General features: G+C 39.2%; 1 protein-coding gene across 1 annotated transcript in view; it reads right to left on the bottom strand.

Moving 5' to 3' along the window:
- npm1b (nucleophosmin 1b) overlaps positions 1 to 17,077 on the bottom strand; it is a 25,098-nt gene extending 8,021 nt beyond the window's left edge. The window contains exons 1-8 of the mRNA XM_037675611.1: positions 17,010 to 17,077; positions 16,710 to 16,792; positions 16,173 to 16,292; positions 15,918 to 16,011; positions 15,392 to 15,480; positions 15,100 to 15,170; positions 14,910 to 14,979; positions 6,465 to 6,563 (exon numbers count right to left, since the gene is read on the bottom strand). Coding sequence (XP_037531539.1) covers positions 6,465 to 6,563; positions 14,910 to 14,979; positions 15,100 to 15,170; positions 15,392 to 15,480; positions 15,918 to 16,011; positions 16,173 to 16,292; positions 16,710 to 16,792; positions 17,010 to 17,058 — 675 coding nt within the window. The 5' untranslated portion in view covers positions 17,059 to 17,077. The remainder of the gene's footprint in view (positions 1 to 6,464; positions 6,564 to 14,909; positions 14,980 to 15,099; positions 15,171 to 15,391; positions 15,481 to 15,917; positions 16,012 to 16,172; positions 16,293 to 16,709; positions 16,793 to 17,009) is intronic.
- Between the last annotated feature and the right edge of the window lie 254 nt (positions 17,078 to 17,331).

Consider the following 17,331-nt stretch of genomic DNA (forward strand, 5'->3'; position numbering starts at 1 on the left):
AGTGGCTTCAGGACCACTCTGTGAAGGTCCTGGAGTGGCTTCAGGACAACTCTGTGAAGGTCCTGGAGGGGCCAAGCCAGAATCCAGACTTGAATCTGATTGAACATCTCTGGAGATACAGTACATGTTACACCAAACAATATTTTTTTATTTAATAAAATGAGAACAAATGAAGTAGCAGTGTGTGTAAAACTGAATACATAAAAGTTTCACAACTTGTGGAACAACCTTTAGTATAAATAATAAAAAGTAGGAGTCCTGAACCAACAGGGCAAGGACCAGCATGGGTCCATGGATCATTCTGTTATGGACTATACAGAAAAAAATAATAATAATACAAAATATATTTATTTATTTATTAATATATTAATTCACACCTCTATCCATTGCTTGACTCAGTCACAGATATATTTTAAGGAAAGTCAAACCTAGAAGAAAAAGGCAAAAACGGGTGAAAACTAACTTCCCTGGAGAACTTCTTTTTTCTCTAAAAGTCTGTGGAGACGTCGTCTTGTACTAAACCTGTCCACTATGCAAAAGAGTTTGAGGACAGGTGCTTTAAAGTACCAACTTGATCCATAAACTTTTTAGATTTCACTTTAATTGAAGAGAATTTGTGGCCCATTCATATTTTTATTGTTATTTCAGTTGAGGTCTGGACTTGGACTGGACCATCTCAAAACCTTGACTCTTTTACTTTCAGCCATTCTGTTGTAGATTTGCTGATATTTGACCGTAGAATATTTTGCAGAGTTTATAATAAACTAAATGACATCAGGGTACCCAGGTCCTGTAGCTGCAAAACCAGCCCAAGTCAGCCCTGCACCACCGTGCTGACAGTTGTCCTGTACTCAGGATCATAGCCAGACATGTCCCCAGACGTCCTTGTAAAGGAGATTAATAATCTCAATGGATTTCTTTCCTGGTAAAATAAAGGTTTAAAGAAATTTTTTTTAAAGTCTACTTTGATCTCATCTGTTGAAAAGACATTGTCCCAGACGTTTTGTGGTTTGTTCTGATACTGCACAGTATGCCAACGCAAACTGTGGTGCCAAGGTTTTATTGACTGCAACTTAAAAAATACACAATCCCAAATATATTTAAAACTAACGCCCAAAATAAAGAAAACAAAAGCATCTTAAAGCTGCAATTTATAATAAAACGCAGGTGCAATAATTAAAGAAAATGTGGCCTCTTTCTAGTTAAAAAGTGCAATAATGTGTCCCCGAGATCTGCATTTTACAGCAAAGATCAAAGAGTAAAAAATGAACAAACTTTGAAACAAACATTGAACGGCACACACACACACACACACACACATACACACACACACACTGCTGGCTCCAGGCCAAACAAATGCACCACATATTTATTATTTACGGGCAGCTCTCTACTTCCAAAGGACAGCTGTGGACCTGAAACACACAAAGCCAGCTAGCTTTTTCATCTGGGCCAGACGCTGATTAAAGACGGCACAAGACATCGAACTTAATCACAAGCACACTATCATTTGATGCAATTTCTCGACTTCAATCCAGCGCAAACACATAGTTGTGACACATTTGCTCATCAAGTCTGTCCAGGAACAGTAATTGTCATTTTTTGGGAATGTGAACATTAAAGGCTCATGTTTGAAGAAACGGGACAAAGGGATCCGTCACTATCCCTCTAAGAGTTAATGGTTCGACAAACAATAACATCACCATTTTTGGGTATGGAATAAAGTATAAATTATACTACACATGTACATGTAAAAAACAACAGATTCTCTAGCTTAAAAAAAGAGACGCCTTAAAGAAACACACACACAAAAAAAAATAGGGATATAAATTTGACATATTTTTGAATTTGCATGTATAACCTCGAGCTAGAAAGATGTATTAAAATAATACTGGTTTCAAACATAAAAACTGATTTACTTTACGCGCCTTTAAATGAGTTGGACGTTTTTCAGGTCCTGGACATAAAACATCTTTACAGAAATAAATAAAGCACCTGCTAAAGAACATACCAATCAGTCACAAAAACAATGACTCACACCCTTATGGGATACTGCTGAGTGACGCGAAGTAGTTTTACGATCGTGACGTGTGCTTAAAGGCATCGACTTCAATAAACCCATTAATCATAAAACACCAGCTGGAAGATTGGGTTACCTCAAATCTATTACTGCTCGAGTTACCTGGTTCCCACATGGAGCCTGTCGCACTAAAAGGTGCCGCAACATGCTGGGCTGCGAGAGGTGAGAATTGTACTGGCAACAGATCTGACAGGCCAATCTAATGACCAGTCACCTGCATTTAGGAAGTAAAAAAACAGACATCCACGCCCGTTTCTAGCTCCTCAGGGGCATCTGGAAGCACAAGCTGCACCAGACATCAAACACTCGTAATGAGAGCAATTGGGAGAAGGTGTGTTCAGGAAGTGAGGGGTGTGAAAAGGTTGCGGAGCAGGAACAGTTGCGTTGTGGTGGAGAGGGGATGGGAGCGCGAGCGTCAGAAAATTAAACCAGCGGGAACGTTTCGCAAGTTCAGGTGCCCACCGAGCGTTACACAAATCAATGTGCCGTCTCTCGACAACATCCACGCTAAACCACACAGCGGGAAAACCCCTTGAGCTACTCCAGGTTTCATTATCTTAAACATATCCACTGGCATCAGCTCACGTCGCTGGTATAAACTGCAAACACCAGTCGAGTTCTAGATGCCAGAACTGCAGCTTCAAATTATGACAAATAAAACAAGATCTGCGGTTGTGACTGTCAAGACAAAACAAGTTATAAAATGTTTTCAAAGGCCCGGGGGCGTCTAAATCATGACGTTACTTCAAGCTTGGCGACAATAAAAAGATCATTTGTACATTCTGCGTAGTTTCCTGGGTTTATTTCTGATGAGCTGCCAAAAAATCCTAGTTTTTTTTAAAAGCTGCTAAATTATGAAGATAAGGTAGTCACAACAGCATACAAGCTTCGCATGCATACAATAAGATTGACAAGAGTACCACGAGTTTTAAAATGCACACTAGTAAATTCAGAATAAACAGTTTGTCAAATATCCTGATGCTGCTCAATAATCCAGGTAGAAACATCTAACAAAGTGAAGTCAGGTCCTCTGGATGGATAAAAAAATGTTTGATTATCCTTCCTGCTGCGGCCTCAGCTCAGCGGTCATTTTGACCCAAGGACAGCAGGAGGGTTAAGGCCGTTTCTAATCGGAGTCGTGAGTTGTGTTTAACAAGATCTGATTCTTCATGTTTTCATTTTAACCTCTGTTGTTTTAAGCAGTTGAATTTTGATTGAAATGATAAAAGATCTTTATGACTTTTTTGCTCGTTGAAACAGGAGAAAAGCCTCTTGATGGATGGAAATCAGGTACGCTTATCTGGTGAAACTGGTCTCATTTGGGCAACACATCTCAATCCAACACTTGTTAATGTGACTCTCGAAGTGCCATGACAGAAGGCGTTGGTGACCGTGGTTCTGTATTCCATGCAGTCTTTCACAAGCGACCTTCTGGTAGGTGCTGTGCCCATAAAACAGCTCGAGCTGTCCGACGTCTTCTCCCCGTCTTCTTCCTTTTATTTTTCCAGTTGATACAAGTTCTTCCAACGCTTCCCTTCTCATGGTGTGTCCAAAACAGTTAGCCTGTCCCAGCACGATCTTTTTGTAAAGGGATCTTTGTTCGTTCGCTCTTTGTTGGTGATTCTGTCGGTGTCTGACATCTTGAACATTCTTTTTAAAAACTGCATTTCTGCAGCGTTTATGATGTTAACAGCGTTTCGGTTCATGGTCCGAGCTTCGCTTCCAAATTTCACAACGGGGATGATGCAACACTCCAGCCTCCTCTTCCGGCTCTTCATTGAGAGGCGTACGTTTGTCAGAACTTTTCTGAGATCTGTGAATGCTTGTTGTGCTTGCGCAATTCTGCTCTTCATTTTTTTCAAAGATCTTTCGTTGTTACTGAAGCACCCAAATATTAAAAACAGTTGACTTGTTTTAGCCTTGAGCCCTTCAGTTCGATGTTTGTCAGCGCTTAATTTATAAACCAAACGATACCGGAATGCAAATAGGAGATCCTCCCGCAGAAAATGTAGAATTTTTGCATTCTGCTGTATTTTAACAGTTTGTTAAACATCTACGTTTACCTACACAAGTAAACATTTGATTCAATAACTATTTTAGAGAGCAACAAGTAGTAGCCTGACCAACAGCTCTCCTTGTGTGAATAGAGCATGCGCTGCTTCTCTCAAGCATCCTAACCCACCACCACCACCACTGTCGAGTACTATCTCCATTGCCACTGCCGTCATGTGCTTCAATTCTATTTAATTATCAATAATTATTAGTTAATAATTATTTAGTTGTACAACAAGGACTTTTTTAAATGAAAGTAAACTGGACAGTCTTTTCGACATGCTGATCGTTGTGATTTTGACAAATTGGCGTTGTCGTTTTGATACGTCCTATGTCACGTGATTACCCATCAAACATTTCTCTCCTTGTATTTTTAATAAATAACCCACATTTTATTAATGACCCACTTAAACTGTAATTTAGTTGTGTTGCTTAATAATATTTTTGTGTTTTTAATTGAATTGCCTATGACTGAAATTTTAGGGGCGGAGATTTTTTAAGGGTAGAAGCGGCAATGCGAAGCGACAGCTCTGATGCGATATTAGGAAGCACGTAAGTGGCTGTTGTGTTTAAAATTAGTGTTTATGTACAGTAATCATGTTCAAATTACATATCCAATATAGGTTTTATTCATTCAAGGCAGTCAAATTTGTTCATCACTTTATTATTAATAAGCCTGAGTTACCGGATCCAATCCAAGCAGTTACAGGAACGCACACTGTCAAAATAAGCGAGTTCCCGGATCCTGTTCTGGCTCAAATTAAGCCCTGGTGTTTCTTTCTGCTTTGTGATTATCGTGGTTTCTGTTTTCTTCATGTTGATGCTGAGACAACTCTCTCGCTCTCTCCGTGGCTGTTTTAATCACAGTAAATTGTGTAAATATTGTTGCCAGCTTTAATGAATAACTTAAATCGGACAAGCTCATAAACTAAACAGGCGTTTCATAAATACTGTTCATACATCATGTGAAATGTGTAGATTACGTTAAAAGAACATTTGTAAAATTTTCACTTTGAAATATTCCAGATCTCTTTTTTTCTGAGAAGCAAAGCCATCAGACTGAATTCATGTAAAAGAAGGACTTCTCCACACAGTTTGTTCTTCCTCAGAGTATCTTTACAGCATGCTGAACATTCAAGACTTTAATTTTTTTAATTCAGAAAACATAAATGCTTTATTTGATTTGCTCATCATGCTGGAGTTGGACCTTTAAAACTTTATTTTGTACTTTGTAATCCTGTGGCTGTTCTGTGTGTTAAACCAACACATAAACTCTTATCTACTCAAGATAGTTTTTTCACAGTAATGTGTTTGTGAAATGTGCAAACAGCCAGAAACTCTTGGTCATTTGTGTTCCCTGATATGTACGAGGGTGCGGGGCATCAAAGGGGGCTGCAACTCAAGACAGCGGGGTCAGACCAAGGGGTCGCAGGTTTAAACCCTGCCCCGGGAAACCTGTTAAGAGGTCAGGTGTGTTTGCTTAAACAGAGACAGAGTTCAAGCTTCAGGTTCTGAGAGGCGGCTGTCCAAGACATTCTATCTAAGAAATTAACTATCAGGTTGAGCTAATTGCTACATGCGTATCACATTCCTCTACTTTGGAATTTGAAGGCGCACCAAGTTTTTTTTTTTTCCTCCCGCTGCATTTTTTGCATTTTTAAAGTGCAACTGGCAGGAATTGCCAATCTTATGCATGAAACAAAACAAAAAAATCCTATTTACAAACCATCAATTTCTGTACAGGGATTTTTAAATGCACTCAATGTCATTTTATTATGAAAAGAGCAGAACACGCAGACCAGATAAGGTTATCCACAAACCAGCTGAAGAGGAGAAGGAACCTGATTTATTCACAAGGAGGTAATATCTTTTCTGCATACATTTGCAACATAGTCTTGATTTAAGTCATTTCTATTGAAAACTGTGCTTTTTGCTGATCACAACTGAGTTGTTTGCTGTAATTACAATAAAGTTGAATGAATGATTTTTTTTCTCAGGTGTCTCTTGTAAACGAGTCCTCGAGGCTCAATGGGATTTACGTGTCTCAATAAAGGTTGAATGAATTTCCTCAGAATGTATTCTGGCCAACTTGTTCTGACTTACAATAAAAAACAAGAGTCTGCTAAATTCAGCTAATTCTGGACTGTACAAAGTGATTTATAGCAGGAGACGGTCCTTTTAAATCTACTTTACGTGTGAGGTTCTGTCTCGGTATAAAACACAGTTTCCTGCCTCTCCACACCAAATATAACGGATATCTGCTGTACCTTATAATGACTTCCAGTTGATTCATTTTATTAACCACAAATAATAAAAAGGAGCCGTTCCATACCTTAATCTGAGGTTTGGTTGCTGATCCTGAAGGTTTCCCTGCAGGGCCATTTGGTTTCACGGGCGTCTTGTTGGGTTTTTTAGCTGAAGATTCTGGGCTCTGAAAAAACAACCAAAGTAGAAAAATATATCTTAAAAACAAGATATCTTATTCCTGTTCAGTTCACTAAAGTTATCCAGCATATGCATTTAATAAGTATAATAAAAAGAACATATTTTTTGTATGTAAAATGTGATTTCTTCAGCCATTTTTTGTTGCTGCATGATCTAAAGACAAATATGCATTATTTACAAATGGAACATTATAGTACAACTCTTTTAATTTCTGTACCAAAGTTCAGTCATTTGTCCAAGATAATGCCAACAACAAACATGGCTAAAGAAATCACCACCACCAAAAAAACACCTTTTTCCCAAGCAGTCATGCACAGAAAACACTAGAAATACTTGGTAATTCCTCAGCAATCAGCCATTTAGTAACCCAATAACCCGTCATTGTTCTCAGCTCTGCAGACCATCAGGGTTGCGCTGCTGTGTAATTACCTTGTAATAGTCGAGGCAAGTACCTGCATTTCCTGAGCACCGACCATTTTCTTACAAACGCAGGTATTCACACGAGAACAAGTTAGAAGTGTAACTGCATGCACTGACAGATCAGCTACATTTTGCACAAACAATCCAGTCCAAGATGTTTAAAGTGAAGATTACCGTCATGTTAGAGCTTTTGCTATTTTTGATGTTCCTAATACAAAAGGACGTTGATTCGTGACAGAAAACCACAACCAAGAGACATGCATTGTTGAAATTTTGAGACTGCAGAACAGGAACGGCGTTTTGACTTCAGATTTTTAGAAAAACGGTTTTAAATTTAGATTAGTCGTAGTCTAGTCTTATGATGGAAGTTTTTAACCAGTCATTGTAACTTTGTTTCTACCAAAAACACACACAAATACAAAAAGATTATTTAGTTTTTAATACTGTTCTTACATGTACTTTCTTTGTTGTGCATTTTGTATTGTGCGGTTGTCATTTTACTAGGGATGCACGATATTGGATTTTTGGCCGATATCCGATACTAATACCGATATTTTCCCCGCTGTGAAATTAAAATACTACATTATTCTGAATGATCTTTGTTAATGTGGCCTGATACCAAATGCAGAAACACTGATGTGTCCTGTGATGGACTTGCGACCTGTCCAGGGTGTCCCCCGCCCCTCGCACAGTGATTGCTGGACACGGGCACCGGCGATTCCTGTGACCCAAAATGGAAGAAGCGGGTAAAAGATAATGGATGGATGGAAACACTGATGTTATATATATATATATATAAAACAGCACCTTTTGTATCGTGAGTTATTGTTGATGGAATGGCCGATGTCCAATATTTAACTTTATTGCTAATATCGGCCGATACCAATAACAAGCCGATTATATCGTGCACCCTTTACATTTTACATGAAATAAAAATACAGAAAAGTCCGTCATAAAGGTTCTTTTAGCACATTTACACATGCATCACTGGAAGTATCTCCTGTTTTTTAACCTTGTTTTGTACCACAGATAAAAAGTTTGTGCACGTCTGTTCTTTTGTAGACAAAAAGAACCCGTTTGTTTGTTTTAACTGCAGAAACATCAAAGTTCGAGTGAATCTCATTTCTTCCTTTCACCTCACTTAGCCCTACTCCTAGAAATTGCAAGTTTGTGCAAAGCGCTCCAATTCTTCCAGTGATGTTGCTGGAGGATGAAGCTCTCTGGATTTTTCTGGCACTTCAATCAAATAATTACAAATTGTACAATAAAAAACTGACCTAAGTATTGTGTTCATTAAAAAGGATTCATAGTCACAACAGCAACTCTACAGTTAATTTAGACATGTTTCCATCTTGATCTCACTCATCAAAAATAAAAATCCTGAAAGCTGATGTTTGCTGCAAAGGTAAAAGCAACAAATTTAAACTGATAAAATATGTCTAACAATTAAACATGAAATTAATCCGTACAACTGATGGTGTTTTGGCTTCATAAATGAATTTCCCATTTTGTAACAGATTATTGGAAGTTCTACCCCTTGTGACTTCAAACTGATTTGTTTACACGAGAACGACCTCTTTTTGGGACAAATAAACCAAATAAGAGCTTGTTTACATGGATTCGCTGTAGTTTCCATGCCAGGCAGGGTTGCCAGATAAGAAATAATGAACTAATGTACCGTCTCTTTAAAAGTATTGTATTTTGACCGAAACTGCCATGTGCTGAGTGAGGGTGTTGTAAGATTTAGTGTGTGTTGAGTTTGGTGAACATGTGCACAGAAAAGGAGGGAGTAATAAAACATATTAATGTTTATCTGGCAACCCTGATTCATACTTGATTTATTCAAGCTTTATTTAGACAGGTTAATCCTATTGAGCCTTGGGGACTCATTTATAAGAAAGACCTGAATTTGAACAAAGAATGATGACAACAGTGGACAACAACAACACCAATAGACAATCATAAAGGATCTGTACAAATTTTAAATTTTTTTTAACAAAAACTGAAAATAAAATGGTAATTAAAAGGAAAAGTAGCGAAAAAACAGCTAGGTTGTAAGGCGGTGTGGAAAACTAAAAAAACTTGCTGCATGCATCGTGCATGCGGTGTCAACTTGATCACAGTTACATTCAAACTGTCAAATACATGAATGTTCCTTTGGATCTAGGATGTTGTTGGTTTGCTCCTACATGCTTAACAGTGAGAGCAGCACAAAAACACTCTGCCCTCTGCAGTTTCCCTTACCATTACACCGGGGCTGAGATGAGGTAGAGGCAGGGCTGCTGACTCGGTACCCGAAAGTCCCAGGTTCGATCCCCAGCCATTCCCACATGTCGTGGTGTCTCTGAGCAAGACACCCAATCCTTAATTGCTCCCCGGGCACCACCTGGGTGTATCCCTGGTGCGATGGGTTAATGCAGAGAACCGATTTCGCCATTGTATGGGAACATACAGTACGACGATGACAACACATAGCACTTTACTTTACGAGGAGGGTGAGGGCACCCCGCCCTGTCAACAAAACCGAGTGTCCTGCCTACCAACTTGTCCTGCCCTCCAACAACTGCCAGCACTGACACAGCGCTAAGCTAGTGGCGCGCAGTACAAACACGCCAGCTGAAAAGCTCCGTTTCTGTCACGCTGAGCCGTTTCTTCCCCCCTCCCCTCCCCCCGGTCAACAATAATAATCACATAAAATCACGGAGGAGATGAGCACCCTGCCAAGGCCAGAAACCTAGGGGACGCAGTGCTCTGCCATTCATTGTAGCTGTTTGTGGAGCAGAAATACTTTGGACTGCAGCCGCCTGTAGTGTGTATGTGCAACTTCACACCTGCACAGTTTTTCAGACCTTTGCAGGGAGTTCCCCCCAAAAATCCCCACTCAGGCCTGGATTCAGAAACCATCGGTTTCGTTGCGAACGAGGGCTGTTGTCGTGTACATGAATGGGTTCACCCAAACAATGTGTGGCATAAACAAGGCATTGACCCTTTACACTCCTCCTAGTCCCCTAAGGTCTTCTAATCAAGACCTTCTAGAAGTTTCTTGTTCGTGTCTACGTTTTCGGTCCAGGCTCCAAAACTCTCTGGAACAGACTAGAAGTCTGGATGGTGAACTCATTTTAAATCAAGTCAAGTCACATTTAAAACAGTAACTGTTATCAAAGTGCTTACCTAAAAAGATCACAGCATCAAATATTAATAACAACATATTACAGCAACATGAATAAAAGCATAAAAACATTAAATATAACGAGAAACAATGAAATACCAAATGAGATCACGCTGTGTTAAATGCCAATGAGTACAGATGTGTCAATGAGTACAGATGTGTTTTGAGGAGAGATTTAAAAATAGAGACTGAGGTGGCCTGTCGAATGTTGATGGGCAGATTGCCAAATCAAAACTTTTATGTTTAACACTTCAGATTTAGGTCTAAATGTTGATGTTATTTTAATGTTTGTGCATCGCTTCATTGTTTTTGTTTTTCTCTCTCATATGTCGCTTTGGTTCTTTTTTTTATAATTGTTTAAAACGGGTTTGATTGTATTTTATTTAATGTGAAGAAGTTTGCAACTATTTTTAAAAGGTACTTTGTAAACACCTTAATACTTTTGATTGTCTTTAAGACCAATACGTGTGGATTTCTCAGGTTGTACTAAGTGTGTCTTTTTGTTTCCAAAGATCTTGACTTAAACACAGTTCCCCGAGTCTTTTACTTTTCTTTGAAATCTATGATTTATTCTCAATTTGAACACCGACACAGTCGGGCTGCTCAGGTGCCAAATGCATGATGACTTTTTAAAGTAATAATGTGGAATTTACTTGTCAAACCATCAAATATATATTTTCTGTGTTGCACATGTCCAAATGAAGAACAGGATCAAACGTTGATTCGCAGATGTTTTTTTTTTTTAAACTCATAATGACCATAAATAATGAGTGCACGTTCAAGAAAAAACATCGGCTCAAAGGTTATTCAAATGAGTTTAATCTGAACAACGTGTAGTTTTTGTTAAATCCAATATTTAATGTCTGACACTCTGTACAGTACTGAGGTTTGACAACAAAAGAAAATCAACATTAATCCTAAAACACGGCCACATTTCCAGTCAAACAATAATTGCTCCCAGCCCTACTTTCTACAGTTTCTACTCATTAAAAAACTGGACGGGGTGGGAACGGAGCGAAGGATTAAGGTCGTGCTGTGGAAGGGGGTGCATGAGGACTTGGATGAGAAGACACGAGAAAAGAATCCACAGGTGACAGAAACGCTCAGCTGTCATCTGACCCCGAGGGAAGGATCGGCACTCACGTCGCAGGTATGTGCATCTGCCCTGCTTTCATCTTTTGCCTGACACTAGTTTGCATTTGACTAGCGCCCAAAAAAAAAAAAATTACAAACAGACACCGGCGTAAAAAATGCAGCAGACACACACACACACACACACACTACTTGTAAGCGATTACGGTAACACGCAAAACAAGTGTTCAAAGGCAAGAGCCAGGTGCAAAGCTGAAATGGCACGAGAAACGATAAAAAGGAGCGAGCGAATTAACAGAGGGATGACAGAAGGACAAAGATATGCAGCAGCGCCTTAGAAAAATGGTCAAAGATGTTTCCCTCAGCTACGAGAAACATCAGCGTTTCTCTGTTTCTGCACAAAATAAACGAACCGTTCATGTTTGCAGATTTCCTGCAAAGAAACGTTTTAAATGCACAAGTTTGTTAATGTGTGTGTGTGTGCGTGTGTTTGTAGCACAACGTGGTCCTGTTGGTGAGACGGTGAGAATTTGAGCAGATTACAGAGGAGAAATCCGATCATTACACAACTCGAAGCCTGTATTTTACTCCCTGAAAACAGGTGGGAGCATGAGCGAACAGGATGAAAAAGTTCCCCGTGTTGTCTCGTGTAAAGAGCTGGACGGTCAGCGGGTGCAGGAGTGGGTAGGACGTGTTGAAATGAAATGCAGTTGCGTACGGTCTGTGGATGTTTAAAAGAGGTGGGAGACGCAGGAGGGGAGTGACGGCAGCTACGCTGAGAAATTCCTTGAGCAAGAAAAGAAATGGCCAAGCTGACATCTAGTGGACGATGTCAACAACAAAGAGCGCCGACGTAGAAGAATCCAAACTGCAAGAAACTCTTACATTAAGGAGAAAATCTGTTTAACTTGTCAGTAACAATTTCATTTAAATATTTAATGTCTGAATCTCGTACAATTTATAATTTAAATACAGTACGAGAAAAATACAGCTGGAGGGCCAGGAATGGATTTTTGGATAATTTTAACCAACTTTCAGAGGAATCAGGTACCTGCATCTTTGGTACCAGTTTCTGTCTGGTTTTAAAATCCATGCTGACATCTAAATATTTAAAAACTGGATGTGGGGTTACTTTATTCGAATGGAGCAGCCGAGGGTCCACGGTCAGGTGTTAAAGTGAAGGTAGAAAGACTTGATGTGGTGGATCAGTTCAAGTGTCTTTGACTCACGTCTTACATTTAGACAGAATGTTACGGTTACAGGTGAAACAAATTGAACTTGGCAAATATTCAGACTTTTCTCACTGTACAGGTGGCTACGGCTCCGCTAACACGACTCGATTTTTGAGTTTGACACCGCAGGTTCGGCCGTTCATTTACAACGGCCCTCGTTCTCTCCGAAACTAAAGGTTTCTGAATCCAGGTCTCAGAGTGGACTTTTTTTGGGGGAACCCCCCACGGAGGAATGAAATGCTCCAAGTGTGAAGTGGCGCATGCACACTCCAGGTGGCTGCAGTCCTAAGTTTTTCTGCACTAACAACAGCTATAATAAATAACAACAGTTATAATAAACGGTGGAGAGCAGAGTGTTTTTGTGCTGCTCACCCTTTTTCAGCTTGCAGGAGCAAAACTAATAAAATCCAGGCTCCAAAGAGACGTTAGTGGATTCACCAGTTTGGACATAACCGTCATGCAGATGCTGCACAATGAATGCAGCTGAGCATCAGGGTTGCCAGATAAACTTAAAATATCCTATTTTTTCATTCAACCTTTATTTAGAAAGGTAAATCCCATTGAGCCCCGAGGACTCGTTTACAAGAGAGACCTGAAAGGTCTAAAATTTACCCCCTCCTGTTCTGCGCACATGTTCAACAAACACACACCTCATCTTAGAATATCTTTACTCAGCACATATGACAGTTTAAGTCAAAATACTATCATTTTAAATCCACAGTACTATAGTTCATCATTTCTTATCTGGCAACCCGACTGACACGGAAACTACAGCGTTTTCGTGTAAACCCGCTCATTTTTATTGCCCCCAATAAACATTGAAAAAACACTAATGTTTCCAGTAGGGCTGAACAATAATTCGATATCGATACATATCACGATATACTTTTGTTCAATAACGATATGAGTTTTAAGCAATTTTTCGATATTTTGACATGATCACAGCGTTTCACTGACGCATTTTTTTTTTTTTTTTTCTGTTTGGGTTGAAGCGTCCACTTCAGTTTCAACCCGAACAGAAAAACGTGCAACACAACTACGTAAGTGCGTGGTGACGTAATGTTACTCAGAGCTCAAATCCAGAAGGCATTAGCGGCAGCAGGCTAGGCTAATCTCCAACGCGCGTTACGTTGTCGCTTCAAAATGATTTCACAAGCGAAGAGAAAACAGATGACATCACTGATAAGAGAGGAAAGACTAATTCAGCGGTGTGGAAGTGGTTCGGCTTTCTAAGATCCGATAAACTGCAGGTTTCAGTCAGTGTGCTGCGAGATGTGACGGAGAGTCGTTCCAACTAGCGGTGGGAACACATCGAACTCGTTCCACTCGATAAAATATGCTGAGTCAGAAGATGAAACAATAAAGTTTGGGCCAACGCGTCCCTGAAACAACACCCCAGCTGTATCGAAAGAGAAACACTGTTAGGTTACGTTGTTGTTGTTTAAAGTTAAAACTTAATATTGACAAAGTTGAGAGTTTTGTGTTTAATTGACGGTGATTTCAATTTTTTTAAGGCTAAATACAAATAAAAGATGAACATTAATTTATTTGTACAGTTTGTACAGTTTTTCTGAGGCTTTTAGATTGTTTATATCGATATCTAATTATATCGTTATCGACCGAAATTAAGGAATATATAGTGATAAAAGTTTTGGTCATATCCTCCAGCCCTAGTTTTCACATTATGTACAGATATTTTAACTATGATAACTCTAAAAACTGTTGTTTTAGAGTAACACAAAAGAAAGAAAATCACAAGTTCTTCCAAAATAGCTACTTGAACAATTTACTGAGTATGTTTTATTGTTGTCATCCTAACAACTTAGAGCTAAATTAAAATAGACCTTTGAAAATTAAACTGAGCCCTCCTCCTCCTCCAATGTTTGGAGTGCACGAAGAAAATAATGTACAAAAAAATCATAAACTCAAATATATCACAGCGAAAAGGTTTTTGTAAATTAGGATTAAATTAGCATTCTTTATGTTTGTTACTAAAACACTCAATATTTAAATATTAAATCTTCTCTTAATGTTTCTTAATACTCTATTGTTTGTTTGATTGTTGATATGTGCTGCTGATCTCATGCTGCTGATCTCATGCTGCTGGGTTCATTCGTACTCATCTGCTCACACAGACTCATGTTCGTGCTGCTGTTTAGTGTATTATTGTTGCACTATTAAGTGTTTAGCGTATTCTTAGTTCATATCTTAGACCTTATTATTGTTTTTCTTTTACAATTTATACTTTTGTTGGCTGTAACTGGGACCCTGCGTACACAATTTCATTCCACCTCATGTACCACATATGATGCGAATGACAATAAAGAACCTTGATCTTCATTGGTTCTTGTCAATACCACTAGGTTTTATTTTTTAATGCACAGCTAATATCAACATTTCATTAACAAACCAGACTTACTTTTTTCTGTACCGGTACTTTCCCCACATTCTTCTGAGGCTTCACATCATCTTCATCACTCTCATCGTCACTACAAAAAAAAAAAAGCAAAAATAAGCTTAGATATCCTGAATGATATTACAACATAAAAATACAGTTTGTTTTAATTTTTTACAAATAAAATGTAAATTCAAAATAAAGTCAATCATACTCATCGTCATCTTCATCGCTGTCTTCTTCGTCATCATCGTCATCATCATCTGAATCCATCTTCATTTTTTTCTGCAAGGAACAAGAATCCTCTTTAAGCCAGAGAAACTGATCAGAAGATGTTTTACGTTAAACGTCTTCTCAGATTAATGTCGCGATGTGAAAACGTGTAAAGTTCTTCAGAGTTTTACGTCTGCGAAAACTTGAAAAGATGGAGATGTACGACGACGTCAGAGCTTTGTGATGTTTTCAGATCGAATTAAGGAACAGGGAAAAATCATGCAGAGAATCACCGCGGAGGGTTTCTTCAGCGACAGGTTTGCAGGCCTCTTCACTGGTGATGTGTTGTTTTCCTCGTCTTCATCATCAGACTCCTTCACGCCTGGAACAGACATGAAGATTTAATCATTTACTAAAACAACCGTAGTAAAGAATTTACAGTAAATCTGACCAAAACTGAAAATTCATATCAGACTCGGTGAGAAGGCAAACTCCTGAGAACGCAACATGTTTATTTCATACTTAATCATGAAAGTAAAGGTTTGATAAATAAAATTAAATCGTCTTTCCCACTAAAACTGCCAGAAAATGACAACTCGTTCTGAAATGGACGTAAATAAAAACGTGATATTTGCAAAAGAAAAATTAAGCGACGTCGTTTTGGGGGAGACAATGAGATAAAGTTAAAAATAATCTTGTAAACGAGTCCTCGAGGCTCAATGGGATTTACCTGTCGAAATAAAGGTTGAATGAAAAAAACTGTCGTTTTTGAGAATCTGGATTAAAATTGTTCCTTTTAGTTTGAGCCGTGATACTCACTGACAAAATGCTGCCCGCTGATGTGAACCGGTCCAGAACCGGACACGAGACGGAAGGTTACTGGAGGAGTGATCTCAAACCCACCTAAATTTATCTGGATAATTAAAAGAAACACTTTTACAACGACAAACATGCGTTCATGCTGTTCTAATAAGAATTGATTTAAATTCTGGGTTGTTTTTGTTTTTAATGCACGAACGATACATAATCTTTGTAAATATCCAGAAAACGCAGTGAGAGTCGGCGTTGACTCACAGAGGGCAGGACAGAAGGTTTCAGGACAACCAGCGGCACTTTGGTGGTCTTCGCATCGTACGTGAGCCCTTCCACCTCCACCACGTGGAACTTGTCCTCAGCCTCAGAGCCCAGACACACCTGGAACAGAACCACGGTTTTCACAAAGGCGATGTGAGATCTGCAAATCCTGAAGAGAACATTTGAAACTTGCTCTGGAGGTGTGTCACAAAGTCTGCATGAGGTCAAAGCTGCTGCGCTTTTGATTTAAAGTTTTGAACCATGGCCCTGCAGCTGGACTCTCAAAACTACTGGCCAGATGAAAAAAATGGACAAAGTGATTAAACAACTTCTACCCTCCAGGGTTTAATTAAATGTGTCTAACAATATACACTTATAGCACAATTACTACTGCTAATAAGCTGTTGTAAAGTATTTGTAAGGTCTGTCTCAGACACATTCATTCATAACAAAAAGTAAAACAACAAACGTGATAATCAGTAGATCAAACGCTTTCTGCGCAGTCTGGTTATTAATAATCAAAAATGAGCTTCTTACTGCTTTGAGTGACAGCTGTTGTTCTGCATCGTCGTCATCTACGTCAACTTTAAACTCCCGTTTATCCGATTTCAAGGTGCAACCTGCAAACATGCAGCAATGTTAAAAATGCACACACAGCAGTTTGAACCACGATTTGTAGGCCAGCTAGCAACAATAGAGCTGAGAGGGAGCGAACAGGAGGGCCGTGTGTAAACAGCGAACTGCCTCCGTAACGTTTAATAACTGGACGTTTAACGTTGTATTAAAGCTGGTTGCGCTACTCGTCCGTTCAATGTCTGCTGGAAGGAGCGAGCTCACCGAACAAGTACATTTGAGGTCTGCTCAAATCCGAAATGTCGTCCTCCATCTTCAAAAGTGGGCGGCAACAGTTAACAGAAGCCCGGGTGACGGACAGCTCAACGGACAAACCGAGAGGAAGAGTGTAAATCACGTGATAACGCTTTTGAGCCAATCATAACGAAGAGGAGGCGGACCCCAGGCGAGGACGTTATAAAAGGGAGCAGCCGACAAAATAAACACTAGATGGCGCTGTTGTAAAACAAAATGTGACTAGATAGATAGATAGATAAGATAGATAGATAGATAGATAGATAGATAGATAGATAGATAGATAGATAGA

This window comes from Nematolebias whitei, chromosome 4 (assembly GCF_014905685.2).
Source record: "Nematolebias whitei isolate Nwh7 chromosome 4, NemWhi1, whole genome shotgun sequence".
Taxonomy (NCBI): Eukaryota; Metazoa; Chordata; class Actinopteri; order Cyprinodontiformes; family Rivulidae; genus Nematolebias; species Nematolebias whitei.